Source organism: Lithobates pipiens, unplaced genomic scaffold, assembly GCF_037356315.1.
Source record: "Lithobates pipiens isolate NorthernLeopardFrog02 unplaced genomic scaffold, aLitPip1_a1.2 Scaffold_28, whole genome shotgun sequence".
NCBI lineage: Eukaryota > Metazoa > Chordata > Amphibia > Anura > Ranidae > Lithobates > Lithobates pipiens.
This window is the reverse complement of record NW_027507789.1, coordinates 35,824,994-35,845,264: the sequence shown is the minus strand read 5'-3', so window position 1 is coordinate 35,845,264 and position 20,271 is coordinate 35,824,994. Positions and strand designations below refer to the sequence as shown.

The following is a 20,271-nucleotide window of genomic DNA, read 5'->3' as shown; positions in this document are numbered from 1 at the left end:
CAATGTTCCTCTGTCCCGTATGGCTCTCCATTCGGGAGTACATGCCTTCAGTTTGTCACCTATTTGGGGTACTAGTCCTTCCATAAACTGTCGATTGAAAGCCCTAATGGTGACGGGTAAGGCTAAATCTAGACCTTCGTCAGCCATCATGCTTTCCATGTTGAGGTAAAATTCTGTAACAGTCTGACCTGGGGCCTGTTTTATGGGCGCTGTCGAACCCCTTTCCTGCTGTTTCCCTTGGCAAAATTCTCGTAACTGAGCAATAAACAGGGGTCTAGAGTCTATATGACGGGGGTGTACTCCTGGTGGATCTGCCGCTGGATCCCCTTGTGGTCTATGTGGAGCAATTTCATTCATAAATTGATTAAACATCGTTAGTATCATTTTATGTCTACATATATCTTCCCCATCTTGCCAAGTCGCTTCATGTGTGTCTAGTAATTGTGTCACGAATCTACAGAATGCGGCAGGTTTTGCTACGGGATCAGGAGCATTCTGTATTAATGCCATAAGAGTGTCAGCCGACCAAGGTGTCCATGTCCTCAGAACGACTTGTCGGGTCACTGTAGGTGGCTGTCCTGCTTGACCCGCATTTGGATTATTTACTTGTATTACCCTAGTCCGACTATGGACTGGAGCTACGGGCTCTGGTCTTTGAGCGCCGCAATGCACACATTCCTGTGCCCAGTCTGGGTTCTGGGTACCGCATACTCGGCATACCCATCCTCTTCCTCTTAAGGAAGGATAAAGTTTTGGTCTTTCATTACCTGGTGTGGTGGTGTTATAAGGAGGTGGAGTATCTCCCGTATTTACCCTATCGCCGGGAGCAGAAGGAAGACTTTTGTGTCGGACCTTCATATCCCATCCACCCTTTTTCCTGACAATACTCCCATCCCTCCTCTTCAGCCCTGTTGGAAACCTTAATTAAACATTGTATTTGTGATACCCATCCGTTTTTCAATATCTCTCCCTGTCTGTCTTTCTTTATTTCTTCCCAACCTTCTACACTTAATCCATTTTCTCCATCCATCCCCAATTTCTTGAGAATCCTATTTGTGCCCTGTGCCTTATCCTTCCCATACAACATTGTAATTATGTCTTTAACAGCATAACATTTCTGAGATTCCTCCTGGGGTTTACCATGTGTCTGGCCCATTTTGACAGTCCTGCCTAGGTGGCGTTTGGATCACTTACTAAGTGTCTCGTTGCCTTCTCCTCCTAGGGTGCCAAAATATTAAAAACCTCTCCTGGATGAGATTTCTGAAATCGAATTACCTTATATGCTAGCCAACTGACAAATATTATGACCAGACTGACAGCTACAACATATACAAGCATTCCCTTTTGGTGGCCAAACACATATGACTAGGTCTCCGGGACTTTGTGGAGACCTTTATTCCCTTCCCATTACCATGGAATCTCTCAGCATTCGTTTCTTATTCCTGCTTTATTGAGGCAGTCAGGACTTATACTTTCAACCCGTTTTTAGGCTCATGAATCAAAAAGCGTATATCAAACTTAAGTGTCGGACCCCCAAGTACTCTTACGAGTTAAGGGCGCATTCCGTTACCCATTGGGATGATATATGTTTCAATTCACACCATACAAACAGGGCTTATCTCAGTCACAACAGACAGATGACAAGTAGACAGACAAGAAACAACGGTAACATAAGCCAAAATATTAAGTTCAAGACCCGCTTACTACAGAGGTTGGTGTTTACCTGAAGAACAATTCAGACAGATCAGGTGGGCACAAATCTAAGAAGCACAGAGTTTATAAGAAAATAAAGCTTTTCTTACCTGCGCAGGATTTGTCTGTGGTTCTTGATGTGCCCGGCCTTTTTGTTCCGTCCTTATGTTCGTTCGCCTCTTGTAGTTTCTTTCTGCAGGTCCCTGTTCGCGGCGCCAGAAATGTTAGGTGTGACCTCAACAAGTCACCTATTTGTCAGGTTATGTTACCGTTTCCCAATTGTTAGTTAGAGTTCTTATCTAAGCAAAGAGACACGGAGGTATTCAGTATTTCTGCTCAGAAGTCCGTCGTAACTCTGACTCTCTCTGACTGACTCTGAGCTCTTTATTACTTCTCTTTTATAGACAGAAAAGGGCAGACATCAGCAATGTAAAAAAACAACATTTTTGCAAAGAAAAAGCAATTCTCCGGGTGTTATCAGCTGATAAGACAATCTTCTGGGCGTAGACTGCTTTTTAGGGCTGATGCGGCCTCTTCTTGATGAGTACGTGACTAAAGATGACGAGTCCTTATTTTACTGAGAAGTATAGAGAAAGACATGTATTTAGTAAGACATACTGTCAACCATTTTGTTTAGACACCCCTTAATCCTTACACCATCATAGTCTCCTTGGACACCTGTATCCCTGTCAGAGACTTTCCGCAAATTTGTGTCCCCATCAGAGCTTTCCTCTCATCTGTGTCCCCATCAGATCCTTTTTACACATCTGTGTCCCCATCAGAGTCTCCTTGCACCTCTGTATCTCCTTCATAGCCTTTCTGAACATCTATGTCCCCTTCAGAGCTTTCCACAAATTTAATTCCCCACCAGAGCCTTTCATCACATCTGTGTCCCCCATTAGAGTCCCCCCCAAATCTGTGTCCCCCATCAGAGTCTCCCCCATATCTGTGTCCTCATAGCACATTGCCCCCATTTGCCTCTTACATTGCTGTTACAATAACGGCACAGTACAGATCTCCTGCACCTCCCACTACTACACAAACACACTGAATGTGGAAGAATCGCAGCAGGTGGGAGCCGGGAAGTGATACAGAGATGATGTCATTGGTTGCTAAGATGCTGGCAATCCTAGCAACCAATCCACAGCACAGCGTGGTAGAGTGGGAGGGGGTGCGAGGAGCGGCTTTGTCTTCTGTTTGCCAGGACTTGAGAACAGCAGGGGTTTAGAAAAGCAAGCAGACCAGCTCTGCTGTGTCTGCAGTATAGGCAATATCTGAGACTGCTGCGGGCCAGAGAAAACATACAAGCAGGTGGAATGTGGCCCACCGCTGAGGCTTGGAAACCCTTTATATAAATTATAGTAGTTCAACCAACTCTGTCACAATTTACGGTGTAAAGTAAATGCTTGTACTGATGTACTCCTTCCTGGCACATATGTAATGATATCTGGTCCCAAGTTAAGCAAGGCAGCATCTTTTCCTTACCTACCGCTATTAAGACCATACTCTGGGAAGGTGGATCATGTCATATCCTAGCAGATCAACGTCATGAAACCGAAACGCAACCGGGAGCTAATGTATACCCACCTCTGTCCTCCTCCATGGCAGGCAGCCAATGACTCATGAGGTTCTAACTTGAGACAATATGCCAAGTAGATGACAACACAACTTCTGGTCAGCCAAAGTTATAATATACAGTGAACAACCAAGGTGGATATTTATTGCACTTGTCCACATCATAACTCTTCAAGCAGTTGGACTGCTTCCAGACCAAAATGGGCTGTACTATAATAGACAAGCTGGGTCTGCTCCTTGTGAGGTCTTCATACAAACCAATAGGCAGTTCTATAAGTGAAGCTGGCTTCTCAGAATCGTAGGATTTAAATCAATGGAAGCATAATCTTGTTTAAGGCTAGGTATAATCAATGCTTTATCTGGGAGTTAATATAAAGGATAATGAATTTAAGAAATGGCGCAACAGTTTTAGGGCTCATATCGATGGATGTTACTTCAAAAGCTGCGCTTCTCTGCTATTCTAATGGAAAATGTAGCATTGGGATAGAAAAGGCTTTGTTTAACCTGCTTTGTCTGCAGTTCAATTGTACCCTAACAGGGCATGATATGTCATACTGTTACACATCACATTGCAAAACATGTCAAAAGCAGCCTTTGAACTGCCGTGTTGACAGCTAAGTTAAAGTCAATGGGATTCTGATGACCTGTATTTGACATGTTCTCCACAAAAATTAATGATTATGGACACAATAATGCAGTCCATGTGTCCTCGGGCACATCTGTGTGTGATTGCCACATCCACTGCCAATAGCTTACTCTTTATTGTACCCACTGTAGCCGGACATTTCCTGTACACAGCAGCATGCCTGTTCTTCTTCCACCCAGGCATAGTCTAGCTGTGTGTACACACTTGTTCCAGCATTGGATGCACATCAATGCTCAGAACCAACTTCCAGATAGTGAAAACATTGGACCATGTCTACAAGATGTGCGTTGGCATGGCCACTTGTAGTCACCATCATGGGCACATGTGACAGGGTGACAATGCAGGGGCACAACCTAGAGACAGTTCTCATCCTATAGCAGGAAGCATCTGAACAAAGACCTTCACAACACGATCACCATGCACTATTTTTAAAAGCTGCAGATTTAATGCACATCTTCAGGTAAAAAATGTTTTTTCCATGCAGTGGAGTTGTGCCGGCACTGTACGGGTTAACTGATAATTTTTGTCTAGGGGAGAGGGGAAAGGAGATTACTTACCAAAGAACTGTCAAACTATATAAACAGTGGCTGCATCTGATTGGATGCCACTGCTGTTTGGCCAACAATTTTTTGCCCTGCTCCTTAAATTTTTAGTTAGAAGGATATTGAATGGAGTGGTGCCAACAGGGCCACTCACAAATCAAAATTTGGTCGCTTCATCAGGAACCAGCTGACATTTGTCCCATGTATGGTCAGCTTAAAAATATTTGTTGAGGTTTAATACTTGAGCATCTATGTCTCAGTGTTGCCCCACAAAGGACCACCTAAATTAAAGGTTATTCAACATTTGTACAATGTCCCTACAGCTGGTCTGCCAGTATTGGAGTCGTGAGCAGACCCCAGCCCATTCTCACACATACCAGGCTTTTTTGGAAAATGCCTACATTGCCTGCACAGGGGGAAAAAAAAGACAGACAGCTGTTCTCAACTACTGGGCCATAGCCTACTTAGCAGTTACTTTGTACTTGGTGATTATCGAATAAAGAATTTGTATAGTTTCCAGAGTGCGGGTTCTTTCCTTATATCCATATTCTGAGTTTGTGACGAGTGGAAGGTCGTCTGAACCTGGCACCTAGAGAGGATGTACCAGTAACCAATACGCATATTTGGAGGTTTTAACGGTTAGAGTTGTGCTACCCTTTGTGTATGTGTACATAGCTTACTGCCAGACCTCTCTTCTCTGAGGCCTCCAGCCAGCTGCAGATTCCTTAACTTCTCACAGTGGCTCCCAGATTGCCTCCCAAAGTGGTCGACGGTGCTCTAAGGCCCCCTGAGAGCCCCAAATCTCCCATAGTGACACCCAGCCTCCTACAGTGACCCCCAACCCAGCTTGCTGTTCAGCCCTCCATAATGCACCCCACCTCCAAAAGTGTATCCCCAGCCTGCTCCAGAAGCCTCATCCCCTACAGTAGGGATCTTCAAACTTCGGCCCTCCAGCTGTTGCGGAACTACAAGTCCTAGGAGGCATTGTACAACTATGACATTCACAGACATGAATAGGCATGATGGGAATTGTAGTTCCTGAACAACTGGAGGGCCATAGTTTGAGGACGCCTGCGGCCTACAGGGCCACCAAGTCTGCCAAAGAATCCCCCAATCCACTTGACAACCACCATCCTTCCCAACAATGACACCCAGCCCCATCCAGAGCCTTCCAGCAGTTCAGTACGTGTTTTCCCATACTTTCACTGTGTACATTTTATTCTTGTTATTCTCTTGGGGCATGGAAGGTTTTGAAAGAATTTACCGAGCCTTGACCTAAAAAAAAAGTTATGAATAGGATATCAGAGCAGTTAGGTCTATTTATTCCTATAGTGAGGAAGAATGATATTTAGCCCTGTCCATTATAAACAAGGGCACAGTGATACATATCTGTGCATGCTACAGAGACATTGGTGTTGATTTCCAGATATATAGCAGAGAGGAAGCAGCACTGCAGGAGAAGCAGTGAGCATTGCACACCTCGGTCAGAAAGGTTAAACTGGAAAGATTAATATTCTGATTAAGCCGTTAGGATTGAGTGTGTATGATCGTTGGCACTGGGAGCCCTCCTACCCCTCCTGCCCATTGTTACATGCTGTATAGAAACCATGTGGAGGGGGTGAGAGGAGAGAAACTGTAATTTCTATCAATGTTCTTATCTCTAATCCAAAGCCAGGGTTGGGTGAGCGGGGGGGCAGTCACAAGGGCAGTGATATAAGAAGAGACAATACATGGACATGAGTGTGAGAACCTGACAACCCATAGAACTGACCCAGAGACAGAAGAGGGACGCCAGGAGAAAGAAGGGTCTGTATTAACAGATTTCATGAAAAATAAAATTGAAAATACATTAGCTGCGGAATCTATGAATTTTAATGCTGAACTCTAGGCAAACAGCTAAATAAATAGTAGTGGAACCAATAAGGAAGCTGTTTTATCTTGCAGAGTATTTGTATTTCTGTCCATCTATCCATTTCTGAGCTGTGCATAGCCCCAAAAAACACAATACAGCCAAGTGGACAACAACGCTTGCCTTTAGCATCCTTACTCAACCTTTTTTTCAGTAGCAGAACCATCAATCTCAGGGTACACCAGTCTAAAATGTAGAAAAACAGAGATGTTACTTATCAAAAGGGAAACCTAAGACTGGGGCTCTTTGCTGAAATTAACTTCACATTAGTGGTCCTTCCATCACATCAGAGGCCCCCCATCATATCAGAGGTCCCCCATCACATCAGAGGCCCCCCATCATATCAGAGGTCCCCCATCATATCAGAGGTCCCCCATCACATCAGAGGCCCCCCATCATATCAGAGGTCCCCCATCATATCAGAGGTCCCCCATCATATCAGACGTCCCCCATCACATCAGAGGCCCCCCATCATATCAGAGGTCCCCCATCATATCAGACGCCCCCATCACATCAGAGGCCCCCCATCATATCAAAGGCCCCCCATCATATCAGAGGTCCCCCATCATATCAGAGGTCCCCCATCACATCAGAGGCCCCCATCATATCAGAGGTCCCCCATCATATCAGAGGTCCCCCATCATATCAGAGGTCCCCTATCATATCAGAGGCCCCCCATCACATCAGAGGCCCCCCATCACATCAGAGGCCCCCCATCACATCAGAGGCCCCCCATCACATCAGAGGTCCCCCATCATATCAGACATCCCCCATCACATCAGAGGCCCCCCATCATATCAGAGGTCCCCCATCATATCAGAGCTCACCCCATCACATTAAAGCTCCCCTTTTACATCAGAGTCCTCCCTTCAGATTAGAGGCCTCTCATCATATCGGAATCCTTCCCCATTACCACAGCTGCATCTGAGGGTAGGTGGTGGAAAGAGGTCTGGAGGAAGTGGACTTCCATGTACTACTAAATACTGGAGGTGGCCTTTCATCATTGGTTGGTATGGTGCTGGCGCCAGCCCACTCGCACTATGCCAAATCCTGGCGCTGATCTGAAGCAAACTGGTTTCTGTGCTTGCAGCATCATGGGTGAACCTAGATAGCACTTTGTATACATAACAGGCTTGATTTATACATTATACAATTTTCCTTTAGTTACCAAATCCATAGATCAAACCTAAACACTTTCAATTTGTATGCAATCAGGCAGGCCCTTGCCCTACATAATTAAAGGTAAATCTAAAGGAAATTGTACAAGAAATGTGTATAATGCATAGCCAGACTTAAAGAAGAAGTAAACCCTGATGAGTTTACTTCCTCTTTCTTTCCCTGCAAAGTCAAAGCATAATGGACTACTATGCATTGCATAGTAGCCCATTATGTGTCACTTACCTGACACAGGAGCCAGCGAAGTCACCGCTGTCCCCTGTAGTCCATGTTCTCGGTGGGTCTCGCAGCTCCGCCGCGATGACGTCACTCACGCGCATGCGCACGGGAGCCGAGACGCGTGGCATTGCGCGGCATCTTCGTTATCGAGGATGCCACGCTCAGTGCGCCTGCTCGCCACTGTCTACGGCGCATTCGCCGTAGACAATGGTGCCCGTCTTCGGGCAAATATCCCCTAAACCGTATAGGTTTGGGAGATATTTCTTGGACCTACAGGTAAGCCTTAATCTAGGCTTACCTGTAGGTCAAAGTGGTTTGTAAGGGTTTACTTCCACATTAAGAAACATAGTGGCATTTTTTCCTTGCATGTGATTGGGTGTTCTTTGTAAAGTGAAGCTTTGCCTCATTTACTAAGCTCTGGAGCAATTGCGCTTGCAGAGTGCAACTCCACTTTACAAAGTGCACAGTCTTTTTGCCTTTAGTAAATCAACTCCTTACTCTGATTCTTACTCTGAATGGTCTAAGGTTATCAGTGGTGTACCCCTAAGGTTCAGTGTTGGGACCCTTACTTTTTAATATTTTTATAAATGATATTGGGTCTTGGATTAAAAGTAACATTTCCGTCTTTGCAGATGACACCAAGATATGCAGTGGAATAACGTCCTTACAGGATGTCTCCGATTTACAAGTCAACTTCAATGCTCTGTCTAATTGGGCGACTATGTGGCAGATGAGGTTTAATGTTGATAAATGTAAAGTTATGCACATGGGGGCTAAGAATATGCATGCATCATACATGCTAGGGGGAGTACAACTGGGGAAATAAATGGTGGATCTTAAGCTAAATTGGAAGATCATAAGCTCAATAATAGCATGCAATACCAAGCTGTTGTTTCCAAAGCGAGCAAAGTCCTTTGCTGTATGAAGCGAGGTATGGACTCCAGAGAGAGATATCATTTTGCCCCTCATAAGACCTCATCTGGAATATGCCGTTCAGTTTTGATCACCAGTTGTCAAACAGGATATCCGGGAACTGGAGAAAGTGCAGAGAAAGGCAATCAAACTGATAAGAGGCATGGAGGAGCTCAGCTATGAGGAAAGATTAGAGGAACTGAATTCATTCACCCTTGATAAGAGAAGATTAAGGGGGGATATGCTCAACATGTATAAATATATAAGGGGTCCATATAGTGAACTTGGTGTTGAGTTATTCACTTTACAGTCAACACAGTGGACAAGGGGGCACTCTTTACATCTGGAGGAAAAGAGATTTCATCTCCAAATACGGAAAGGTTTCTTCACGGTAAGAGCTGTGAAAATGTGGAATAGACTCTCTCCAGAGGTGGTTCTGGCCAGCTCAGTAGATTGCTTTAAGAAAGGCCTGGATTCTTTCCTAAATGTACATAATATAACTGGGTACTAACATTTTAGGTAAAGTTGATTCAGGGAAAACCCAATTGCCTCTCGGGGGATCAGGAAGGATTTTTACCCCCTGCTGTAGCAAATTGGATCATGCTTTTCTGTTTTTTTTTTCGCCTTCCTCTGGATCAACTGTGGGTATAGGATTGGGTATATGGGATTGTATGATATTTTTTATTTTATTTATTTTTTATGGTTGAACTAGATGGACTTGTATCTTTTTTCAACCTGACTAGCTACGTAACTATGTGACCCCATAGTATGTTTCTTCTGTATTAAAGATCCTGCCTGTTTCACCAATTTTTTCACTTTCCCTAAAGTTCCACTTTAATATTCCTGCTTCAGAGAAGAGATATCAGCCACTCAGGGAGTGAATTGTTTTCAGTGAGTTAGCTGACTCATAGATTTGCATTGTGAGAAGCAGCAGTAATGTACAACCACTGTGTAGTACTGAAAAGCGGTTAGCAGAGCCTGTGTATGTAATGAGAAAATGTGTCTGCCCCCATGGACATATATTATTACAAGCTATACACAGAAACATATTTTCAAACATTAACGCACTGATCAGAATTTTTAGCTGATCTGTTTTATGTAAAACACAAAGAAATTGCTATATAAATAAAATAGAAGGAAAAAAGAGACGAAAACAAGAACACCTAGACACCCATATATAGTAAAAAAAATACTGTATGTATATATTATTTATAAAAAAAATTAAAGAACATGAGTAGGTTTACACTCTCCTTAGCATGTAAAAAAACAAAATGCAGCACATCTTTTGCAATACACAACAAAGGGAAAAAGCCGCGCACATACATAAATACTATAAATAAATTAAATATAAACACCTATGAATGATTAATTGATTGCAATAATAGTGAGAAAAATTGACCTACCCCTCTAATAAATCAAAAATAACATAATTTATGAAAAGAATTAGAAATAACAATTGTTAATAATGAAATTCAAAAAAATCCCAGTGAAGTGATAAAAAAGTCCAATAAATGAAAAATAGTCCAGTGAGAACTTAATAAATACCTAAATTGATAAAAAGTAAAAATTCATAAGAATTTGTGAAAAAATAGAAAATATTAAGTTAAGAGTAACACTCAAAATTAAAATGTAAAAAAATATATATTAGTAATAATAATATAAAAAATTGTGGTAATAATGAGTGTAATAATAATGTAAAAATAATAAATAAAAAAAGTGTTCAATCTTCTGTGCAATGGAAAAACACCAACGATCGTGACCCCCACCACACAAAATATGCGCTCACCAAAAGGCAAGTGATTTCATGGCCATAGTCAATCTCCAAAGCACCTCCTCAGACCATGATCACAGTAGACTCCCTTATTGAATAAAACAGGCCGGGACCATCAACAGCAGCACGTGAAGCAGAAAGGCAGTACTCGGGATCCCAGGGAAATGGAAAGAAGACTCACTATAGCAGAATTCCGTATAACAAATTTAATAAAAGTAAAGAAATACACTTACATAGAAGCAGTAAAAACGCCCATCAAAAAATGCCGGGCCGGCATGCAATCGCCCATCCAACCTACTCTGTATCGCAATGACATCAGCACGTCTGCCACCCAACATACATTTCGTCCTAAAAATACTTATTCGTGGGGACCAAAAAACATAAAAGCAAACGCAGCACATCTTTTGCAATGCGTGCATATTTTCCCATGTATTTTCTCTTTAAAAATGGCACTGGTAAATAAAAAAATCTCATTGATCTACCAGAAATCCAGTGAGCTCCTAACTTCCTGATGTATGCTGACTATGCTGCCTCTGTTGCACTGAAACCGAAGCAGTCTTGTTAACCTGTCTGAATACTACCCTGCTGGACTACAGACACCTTCCCATCTCCTCATCCCCATAGCATAAGGGCGTTAATGTCAGTGGCTCTGAAATTAAAGCGATACTAAACACACACTGTTTAATTTACATTATCCATTCTCTTTCTGTATGCGGATGATGGCACTGTTATTATTTTAACTGCTTGCCAACCAGCCGCCGTCAGACAGCGGCAGGTTGGCTGTCCTGGGTGAATCACCGTACGTGTACGTTGGGGCCGCTTTAAGAGCACTAGGGGGCACACACGCATGTGGCACGACACCGGAGCTGATGCGCATGGCTGGCGGTCGTGATGTCCCCCAGGCCACCTGCGATCACTCCTCACAGAGACAGAACGGGGATCTGTCAATGTAAACAGACAGATCCCTGTTCTGTCGGGGCAAAAGAGAGAGATCTGCTGTTCTTAGTAATCAAGAACAGCAATCTCTCTGTACTCCCAGTCAGTCCCATCCCCCCCACAGTTAGAAACCCCTCCCTAGGACACACTTAACCTCTTGATCGCCCCCTAGTGTTAACCCCTTCCCTGCCAGTGACATTTATACAGTAATCATTGGCTATTTGTAGCTCTGATCGCTGTATCAATGTCAATGGTCCCAAAAAAGTATCCAATCTGTCTGCCGCAATGTCGCAGTCCCGCTAAAAATCGTAGATCAACGCCATTAGTAGTAAAAAAAAAGTACTAATAAAAATGGCATAAGTATATCCCTTATTTTGTGATGCTATAACTTTTGCGCAAACCAATCAATATACGCTTATTGAGATTTTTTTCATTTTTTTTTTAACAAAAATATGTAGAAGAAAATATACTGGCCTAAACTGATGAAGAAATTCGTTTTTTTATTTTATTTTTTTGGATATTTATTATAGCAAAAAGTTAAAAATATTGTTGTTTTTTTTTTAATTAATGCAGTTTTTTTGTTTATAGCGCAAATAATAAAAACTGCAGAGGTGATCAAAGAAAACTCTATTTGTGGGAAAAAAAGGACGTCAATTTTTTTGGGGTATTGCGTCGCACACCCACGCAATTGTCAGTTAAAGTGACACAGTGCCGTATCGTAAAAAAAAAAGGCCTGGTCAGAAAGGGGGCAAATCCTTCCAGGGCTGAAGTAGTGGGAAAAAAACATATCAGCACTTTCTTTCCTAATTGATATACAGCTGTCACATGACCCAGCTCTTTCTTTCTTTCTTTTCTTTGTCTGTAGGAAAAAAGTGGCAGGAGATCCTCTGCTGCGGGTCACATGTTGAAAATGAAAAACCAGCCTTTGGGATACAGAGCAAAAACAAATTATTAATATCAATTAGAGGTGTCCCGATACCACCTTTTTAAGACCGAATACAAGTACCGATACTTTTTTTCAAGTACTCGCCGATACCGATTACTGATTTTAAATGTCATGTGACAGTGGCACTAATATGCAGTACTGATGATGCATGGACTGTCAGTAGTTTTTTTTATTAGTATTTCATTTTTTCTACATTTTATTTTTTACAATTTTTTTTTATTTTTATTTTATTTTTGCAATCCTTTTTTGGGGGGGTAGTGACAGTGCCAGTGTGTTTTTTATTTTTTATTATTTTTACAATTTAACCTTTTAAATATTTATTACAATTCTTTATTTTTTAACAGCCCTGTGGGGGGGGGGCTTTGGTAAGAAATCGGGGGTCTTAACCCCCTGACATCTCCCCTTTGAGACAAGGAAAGGCTAAGGCTAGACTAAGGGCACAGATTCCCCAGTCCTTTTCTCTGCACCCTCAGCTGCACTAAAGATGAATTGAAAGGAGACAGAGGCTGCTCTCTATTCATAAACTGAGGCATTGTAACACAATTATTATGTTCAGTTATGAATGGACAGTCAGTGATAACTGACTGTTCATTCGGAAAAGGGCTCCTTCCTCCGCTCTCCATCCTGACAGATCGAGGACAGAGGGGGTGGAGGTGCATGGAGTGGGATAGGAGCGGTACATGGAGGGGGACAGGAGTGGAGCATGGCGAGGGACAGGAGTGGTACATGGAGGGAGACAGGAGCGGAGCATGGCAGGGGACACGTGCGGAGCATGGCGGAGACACAAGTGGAGCAGGGCGAGGGACAGGAGCGGTACATGGAGGGAGACAGGAGCGGAGCACAGCGAGGAACAGGCGCAGAGCACGGCAGGGGACAGGAGCAACCCTAAGTATTGGATTAGGCATCGGAGAATTTGCCTGTGTACAAGTACTGGGGCAAAGGCTCGGTATCGGCACCGATATGTATCGGGACAACCCTAATATCAATAAACTGCTTTAAATTGCCATACTTATATATTTGAAATCAAATCTTTATTTTTTGCCAACAACATGGTGTGGGGGGTTTCTGCTATTCACAGACTGTGTCGGGAGGTGAAGCCTCCATCAATCAAAATGTAATATCCCACTCCCTTAGTGTTTAACTGGTTAGTAGGCATTGAGGAGGAGAGAGGAAGCCGGCTGGCCTTTTCCTTTGTGTATACACCCACATGTGTGACTTTGTAGCCACATGGGCTGCTCAGAAAGGATAGGGAGAAAATGCTCAGGGTAGAAATACACTGAAAACTGAGCATGTGCAGAGCTGCCAACACTGCTGTGCAAAATCCCCAACTGCAGTGGGGACATGGACAGGAGGGGGAGACAAAGAACTGTGAGATCAGTGTTTTTTTTTTGCAGAATACAGAAAATAAATCCCATAGTGACTAAGTGAGTATGAACAGCATGTAAAACAGCATTTTTTGATAGTTTTTAATGATGTGGGTTTAATGACACTTTTTTTAAAAGAAGTAATTGGTTAGCAGTACAGCCAAGGAATTACCATGATAAGATGGAGGTCAGCAAAGACAGTTTCCATACATTCTCCCCAAAACTTTTCCTTTAGTATTCTGAAATAAGTGGGAGAAGAGATCCAGATTTCATTGTGCATTGCCTTGGGAATGGCTACGGACATTTGCAAACTTAATCAATGAAGATTTCCTTTTCTTAAGTGCCAGTTTCTAAGTGCACTAACACACATCAACCAATCAAAATCCATCTTGTACTGGCTTTAGCTGAGTGAATTCTGATTGATTCCTTTGAGGTGCTGTATTTAGGAATTAGCACTTTAGCACTTAATAATAAGAACTTTCTATTGAATAAAGCTTTAAACTTTTTGGGCAAGCAGGCGCCCCCATTGATTGTACAGTAGTCTATTAGTCCAACATACCCAAGTCAATCAATACATTTTTACTTTTACTTTTCACTTTCCGATCCCACTGAAATAATTAGGGAACTATTATATACTGCCTTGTGTGCATCCTATATTGCATTTTCACATACTGAAAGAAGTCTCTTGATTGTTGTTCTAATGACATCTTAGAATTCTGTAAAATACTATTCTCTTCTTTTTTTTTTTCAGGGCTTCTGAAAGCCAAATCAGCAACCTGTGACGAGATGATCTGCAGGTGCCGACTGCAATGAAGGGTCTGGGGGATGCCCGTGGCCGGCACCTGTCCGGAAACCTGGACTCACATTCAGACTCCTTATATGTTCAACCAGAGCGGACCCCTTATCTGATCAGCTCCACTGAGGCCTATCCTCCGGAACCTCGATACCCCGATAATTCTTTGCACCCTGACTGCCTATATCCTCTCAACAACCAGCTTTCAAACAGTAGCACCTTTCCCCGAATTCACTTTAATTCCCATTATGAACCTCCTGAGGAGACTCCACCATATCCTACCCCACATGCACCACCTGCCAAAATCAACCGCCTTCCTGCCAGCCTTTTGGACCAATTTGAGAAACAGTTACCCGTTCACAGAGATGGTTTTAGCACTCTACAGTTCAAACGGGGTGACCCAGAGGGAAAGGACCGCAGTGAAAGTCCTGGACGCATCCGGCACCTTGTCCACTCAGTACAAAAACTCTTTGCAAAATCCCAATCCCTTGAGGGTGGTGGAAGGGCCAGTGTGAATGGAAAGAAGGGGTCATCAGAGGATACTAAAGGAACAAAACGGAGTAAAAGCAAAGAGCGTGGCAAGGGGGATGGAAAAGGTCAGGCCCCTCCTCGAGGAGGAGGGGTCTCTGGCTGGTGGAGCTCAGACGATAACTTAGACAGTGATACGGGCAGCTACCGCAACCCAGCAGGCATGATGACCCTTGGAAGGCGCCCAGATCACGGAGCAAGACACTTTTTGAGCGGGTATAACACTATCAGTGAAAGCATGTTAAAGGCGTCCAAAAGCAATAATGACCTCAAATTCACACCCTTCCAGCCTCCATCCCTGACCCTATCCCCTCTGCCTACACCCCATGAGGTGGTCCCTCCTAGCTCAACAGCCTCACTGAAGAGAGGGTCTTGGTCAACACTAACACTGAGTCACGCCAGAGAGGTGTGTCAGAAGGCATCAGCCACCATAGACAAAGCATTACTGAAGTCCAAATCTTGTCATCAGGACCTCAGCTACCAGTATCTGCAGGTTGGTATTGAGCACATACCAAACACACATATGCTGTATCTAGGGGGGGAACCCTTGGTGTAGCAGAGCCTGTACCTTCAAGTACAACCCTAGTGTTCTCAGAGGAAGCAGTCCACTTTTTTTGGCCTCCCACATAAAGCACTTGCACAGTGCACATGGCCCTCCAGCCACTGGCATACCAGCACACATGCATGACTGGTATTTCTGAGGGTAGTTGGGTAGTTGGAGGGAATGTAGATTCAATGCTTATCCTGTAAAAACACAAGATAATCGGCACTGGATAGCTCAGGAAATGTCAGAGGGTGTTATTCAATATATTTCAGTAATGACTTAAAATGATTGATAAACTCTGATCAGCTTAATTAGCACTCGTTGCTTGGCACTTTAGGCAAATGTTACTGAAAAGTGATTTAATGAATAGAGCTATAATGAGCATGCAATACTGATTGTTAATCACAGCAAATGCTGTTTACTTTACGTTTACAGAAATGACACTAATGCCCCGTACACACGATCGGAAATTCCGCCAGCAAAAGTCCGATGTGAGCTTTTAGTCGAAAATTTTGTCGACGGATTTTGTCCGAAACTGGTGTTGCATACACACGGTCGGACAAAGTTGTTGGAAAATCTGATCGTTCGGAACGTGATGACGTTGGTTCGTTACGGCGGGACTACGTTCAGGCTAGTAGCCAATAGCTTTGGTCTCCTAATTTGATCTGAGCATGCGTGGCACTTTGTCCGATTGGAATTCTCTACAAACTTTCCGATCGGATCATGTTGTCAGAATATTTTAAAGCCCAGCTCTAAAACTTTGTCGGTCGGATATTCCGATGGAGACAGTTCGATGGAGCCCACACACGGTCCGATTATCCGACAACACGGTCCGATCGGACATTTTCCGTCGGAATGTCCGACCGTGTGTACAAGGGCTAAGAGTTTCCAGTAATAAAGACCGGTCACTGCTGCTCTTTCTTCTTGTCCAGGGTGACTGGTCTTGTGTCCGCCCCCCCCCCCCCCCTGTAGCTTTCTGCAGGCAGCGTGTAGTGGGTGGGGCTACTAGGTCTCTCCCACAGCTCTGCTTTTCCCATAGGTTAGGTGGTGTGTATTTGGTGCACAGTAATTTAGAGTTCTATTATTTGACTATTGAGGGAAAATTTCAAATGAGAGTTTTTGTGCCCAACTGTAAAAGGAAAGGAGTCTGACAATAAGGAAATTTGGCAGCTGCCACTGTCTGGCTTTTTTTTTTTTTAACAAGCATTGTGGTTGTTATGTTCATCTTTCCTTCACTACACATCAAGCTGCTGACCTAGAACAAGTACGGAGGTCGGGAATTGAGACTTCAAAGGCCACATGCTTTTTCTGAACTAGTGGCTCGCTAAATAGCAAAACAAGAATCGGGTTGACAGCTCCAGAGTGTATGCCTTTAAAGACAAAATCACTATGGTAGCTGGATCTTTTTTTATGGCAGATCCCTTTTAAGATAGTGGTGATTCATAAATTAATTTATTCAAAGAATAAATCCAGTGTTGCGCTATAAATGGTTGATGAACTTAGATTATATATAAATGTGCATATGCCTGCTGGTGTTGTTTTCATTATATTAGGGAGGTTGGAACATGTATATGTGTTTGCTGAGTTTTGCTAATTTAAATATTTTGGTAAAATTATGTACTGAAATATTTGGGGGGAAAATATATATACAGTATACAATGTGTATATATCTTATATATATATATATATATATATATATATATTTATATATATATATATATATATATATATATATATATATATATATAGATAGATAGATAGATAGATGTATCAATATATATATATATATATATATATATATATATATATATAGATAGATAGATAGATAGATAGATAGATAGATAGATAGATAGATAGATAGAGATATATAGATATAGATATATATATATATATATATATATATAGACACACACATACAGTGGGGAAAATAATCATAGGTGTATTTTAAAATCCAGAAACAACACATGATACAAATGTAATAAATTGAGTTGCAGTTCGGTGTGTAAAATAAGTATTTGATTCCCAAGCAAAACATGAGTTAGTACTTGGTGGGGAAACCCTTGCTGGCAAGCACAGAGGTAAGACGTTAGTGTAGTTGGTTACCACAGTGGTCATCAACTCTGTCCTCAGGACCCACTAACAAGCCAAGTTTGCAAGATAACTGAAACACATCACAGGTGATATCATTTGCTGCTCGGTGATTGCAGTATTCTAGTCTGCATCTCCCCCAAGGTAATACATAAAACTTGCCCTGTTAGTGGGCCCTGAGGACAGGGTTGATGACCACTGGGTTACCAGGTTTGCACACATCTCAGGAGAGATTTTGGTCCACTCTTCTCAGATCTTCTCTAGATCGTTAAGGTTTCTTGGCTGTGGCTTGGCAACTCGAAGTTTCAGCTCCCTCCATAAATGTATATAGGATTAAGGTCTGGAGACTGGCTAGGCCACTCCATGACCTTCATTTGCTTCTTCTTGAGCCACTTCTTTGTTGCCTAGGCAGCATGTTTCTCCCAATCCTTCTCTGAATCATTTAGATGTTCATTGGCAAACTTCAGAGGGGCCTGTATATGTGCCTTCTTGAGGAGGGGGTCCTTGCCGGCGCTGCAGGATTTCAATTCATAGCAGCATATTGTGTTACAAATGGTTTATATGATGACTGTGGTCCCAACTGTCTTGAGATCATTCACAAGCTCCTCCCGTCTAGTTCTGGGTTGATCCCTCACTTTTCTCATGATCATCTTTACCCCATGAGGCAAAATCTTGCATGGAGGTCCAGACCGAGGGCAATTGGTTATTTTGTATTTCCTCCATTTGCGAATAATCACTCCAGCAGTTGTCTTCTTCTCACCAAGCTTCTTGTTGATGGTCTTATAGCCTATTTCAGCCTTGGCAGGTCTACAATACTGTCCCTGATGTCCTTTGACAGCTCTTTGGTCTTGCGCCTGATGTTGAGGTTTGAATGGAAGAAAGACTCTGTGGACAGGTGTCTTTTATACACATAATGCGTTGTTGTTAGGTCTTAAATTAAGAGGACTAATCTGTGTACCACATGAACACATATACCCTAGCCCAGTGATGGCGAACCTTGGCACCCCATTTGTTTTGGAACTACATCTCCCATGATGCTCATGCATTCTGCAGTGTAGTTGAGCATCATGGGAAATGTAATTCCAAAACATCTGGGTTGCCAAGGTTTGCCATCACTGCTCTAGTCTGTGGGAGCCAGAATCAAATAATTATTTTACTCACTGAACTGCAACTCAACTTTTTACATTTGTTTCATGTGTTTTTTTTATCTGGATTTTTGGTTGATATTCTGTCTCTATAATTTAAAATAGTAAACATGTTGTCCGCGAAGCTGATGTGTTGAAAGCAGAAAAAAATGAGCATTGCAGTTTGTTGTGTATGGGGCTGTCAGACCGATCAGGGTGCCCATGCTGACCCGTATCCACAGCCAAAAGCAACTACAATTTGCACGTGAGCATCAGAACTGGAAGATGGAGCAATGTAAGAATTTGCCCTGGTCTGGATGGTCTGGTGTACGTTTGCTTTCCTGGAAAAGAGATGGCACCAGGATTTAGCATGGGGAAAAAGGCAAATGGAAGCAGTGTGATGCTTTGCGCAATGTTCTGCTAGGAAACCTTGGGTCTTACACAGGGTGGATAAAAATCAATGATTGTTTAAAAAAAAAAGAAATCAGATAATTTTTTTTTTTTATTTAAATTGATTTTTTTGATTGTTATCAAATTTATTTTATTTATATTTCAGATCTACCCCTTAGATTGAGAGCGACTGCACTTCCAAGTGCACTTGCAGTGCAAAGTGTATTTGCCTTGGTGGTCTTTTTTTTTAAACCAGCATTTAGTGACACTTAAAAGAAGCCTTCAAAATGAAGGAAGAAAGGGCAGGCGGGACCAAAAAGTAGAACAATCAATCAATTTAGAAAAACCTAATTTTTATTTAACCACTTCAGCCCCAGAAGGATTTACCCCCTTCCTGACCAGAGCACTTTTTGCGATTCAGCACTGTGTCGCTTTAACTGACAATTGCGCGGTCATGCGATGTGGCTCCCAAACAAAATTGATATCCTTTTTTTACCATAAATAGAGCTTTCTTTTGGTGGTCTTTGATCACCTCTGCGGTTATTTTTTGCGCTATAAACAAAAAAAGAACGACAATTTTGAAAAAAAAAACACATTATTTTTTACTTTTTGCTATAATAAATATCCCCCAAAAATATACAAAAAAAAACGTTTTTTTTCCTCAGTTTAGGCCGATACGTATTCTTCTACATATTTTTGGTAAATAGGGGATAGTTTTATGGCATTTTTATTAATTTTATTAATTTTTTTTTTTTTTTACTAGTAATGGCAGCGAGCAGCGATTTTTATCATGACTGCGACATTATGGCGGACACATTGGACATTTTTGACACATTTTTGGGACCATTGTCATTTATACAGCAATCAGTGCTATACAAATGCACTGATTCCTGTGTAAATGACACTGGCAGTGAAGGGGTTAACCACTAGGGGGTAATGTATGGGTTAAGTGTGCCCTGGGGAGTGTTTCTAACTGTGTGGGGGGGGCGTGGCTACGTGTGACACGCCACTGATCTCTGCTCCCGATCACAGCACGGGGAGATGGTTGTTTACTTTAGCATCTCCCCGTTCTTCCTCTCCGTGAGGCGATCGTGGGCATCCCCGCAGCGATCGAGT

The 20,271-nt window shown here is 42.5% G+C and overlaps 1 protein-coding gene across 2 annotated transcripts in view; it reads left to right on the top strand.

Annotated features, from left to right (window-relative positions):
* The window catches only part of DLGAP4 (DLG associated protein 4), a 342,220-nt gene that overhangs the window by 142,214 nt on the left and 179,735 nt on the right, over positions 1–20,271 (top strand). For both annotated transcript variants that reach the window (XR_013263487.1, XM_077459068.1), the window contains exon 3: positions 14,440–15,502. Coding sequence is in view for 1 of the 2 variants with exons in the window: in XM_077459068.1 (XP_077315194.1) it covers positions 14,498–15,502 (1,005 nt within the window). In the remaining variant the exon portion in view is untranslated. The remainder of the gene's footprint in view (positions 1–14,439; positions 15,503–20,271) is intronic.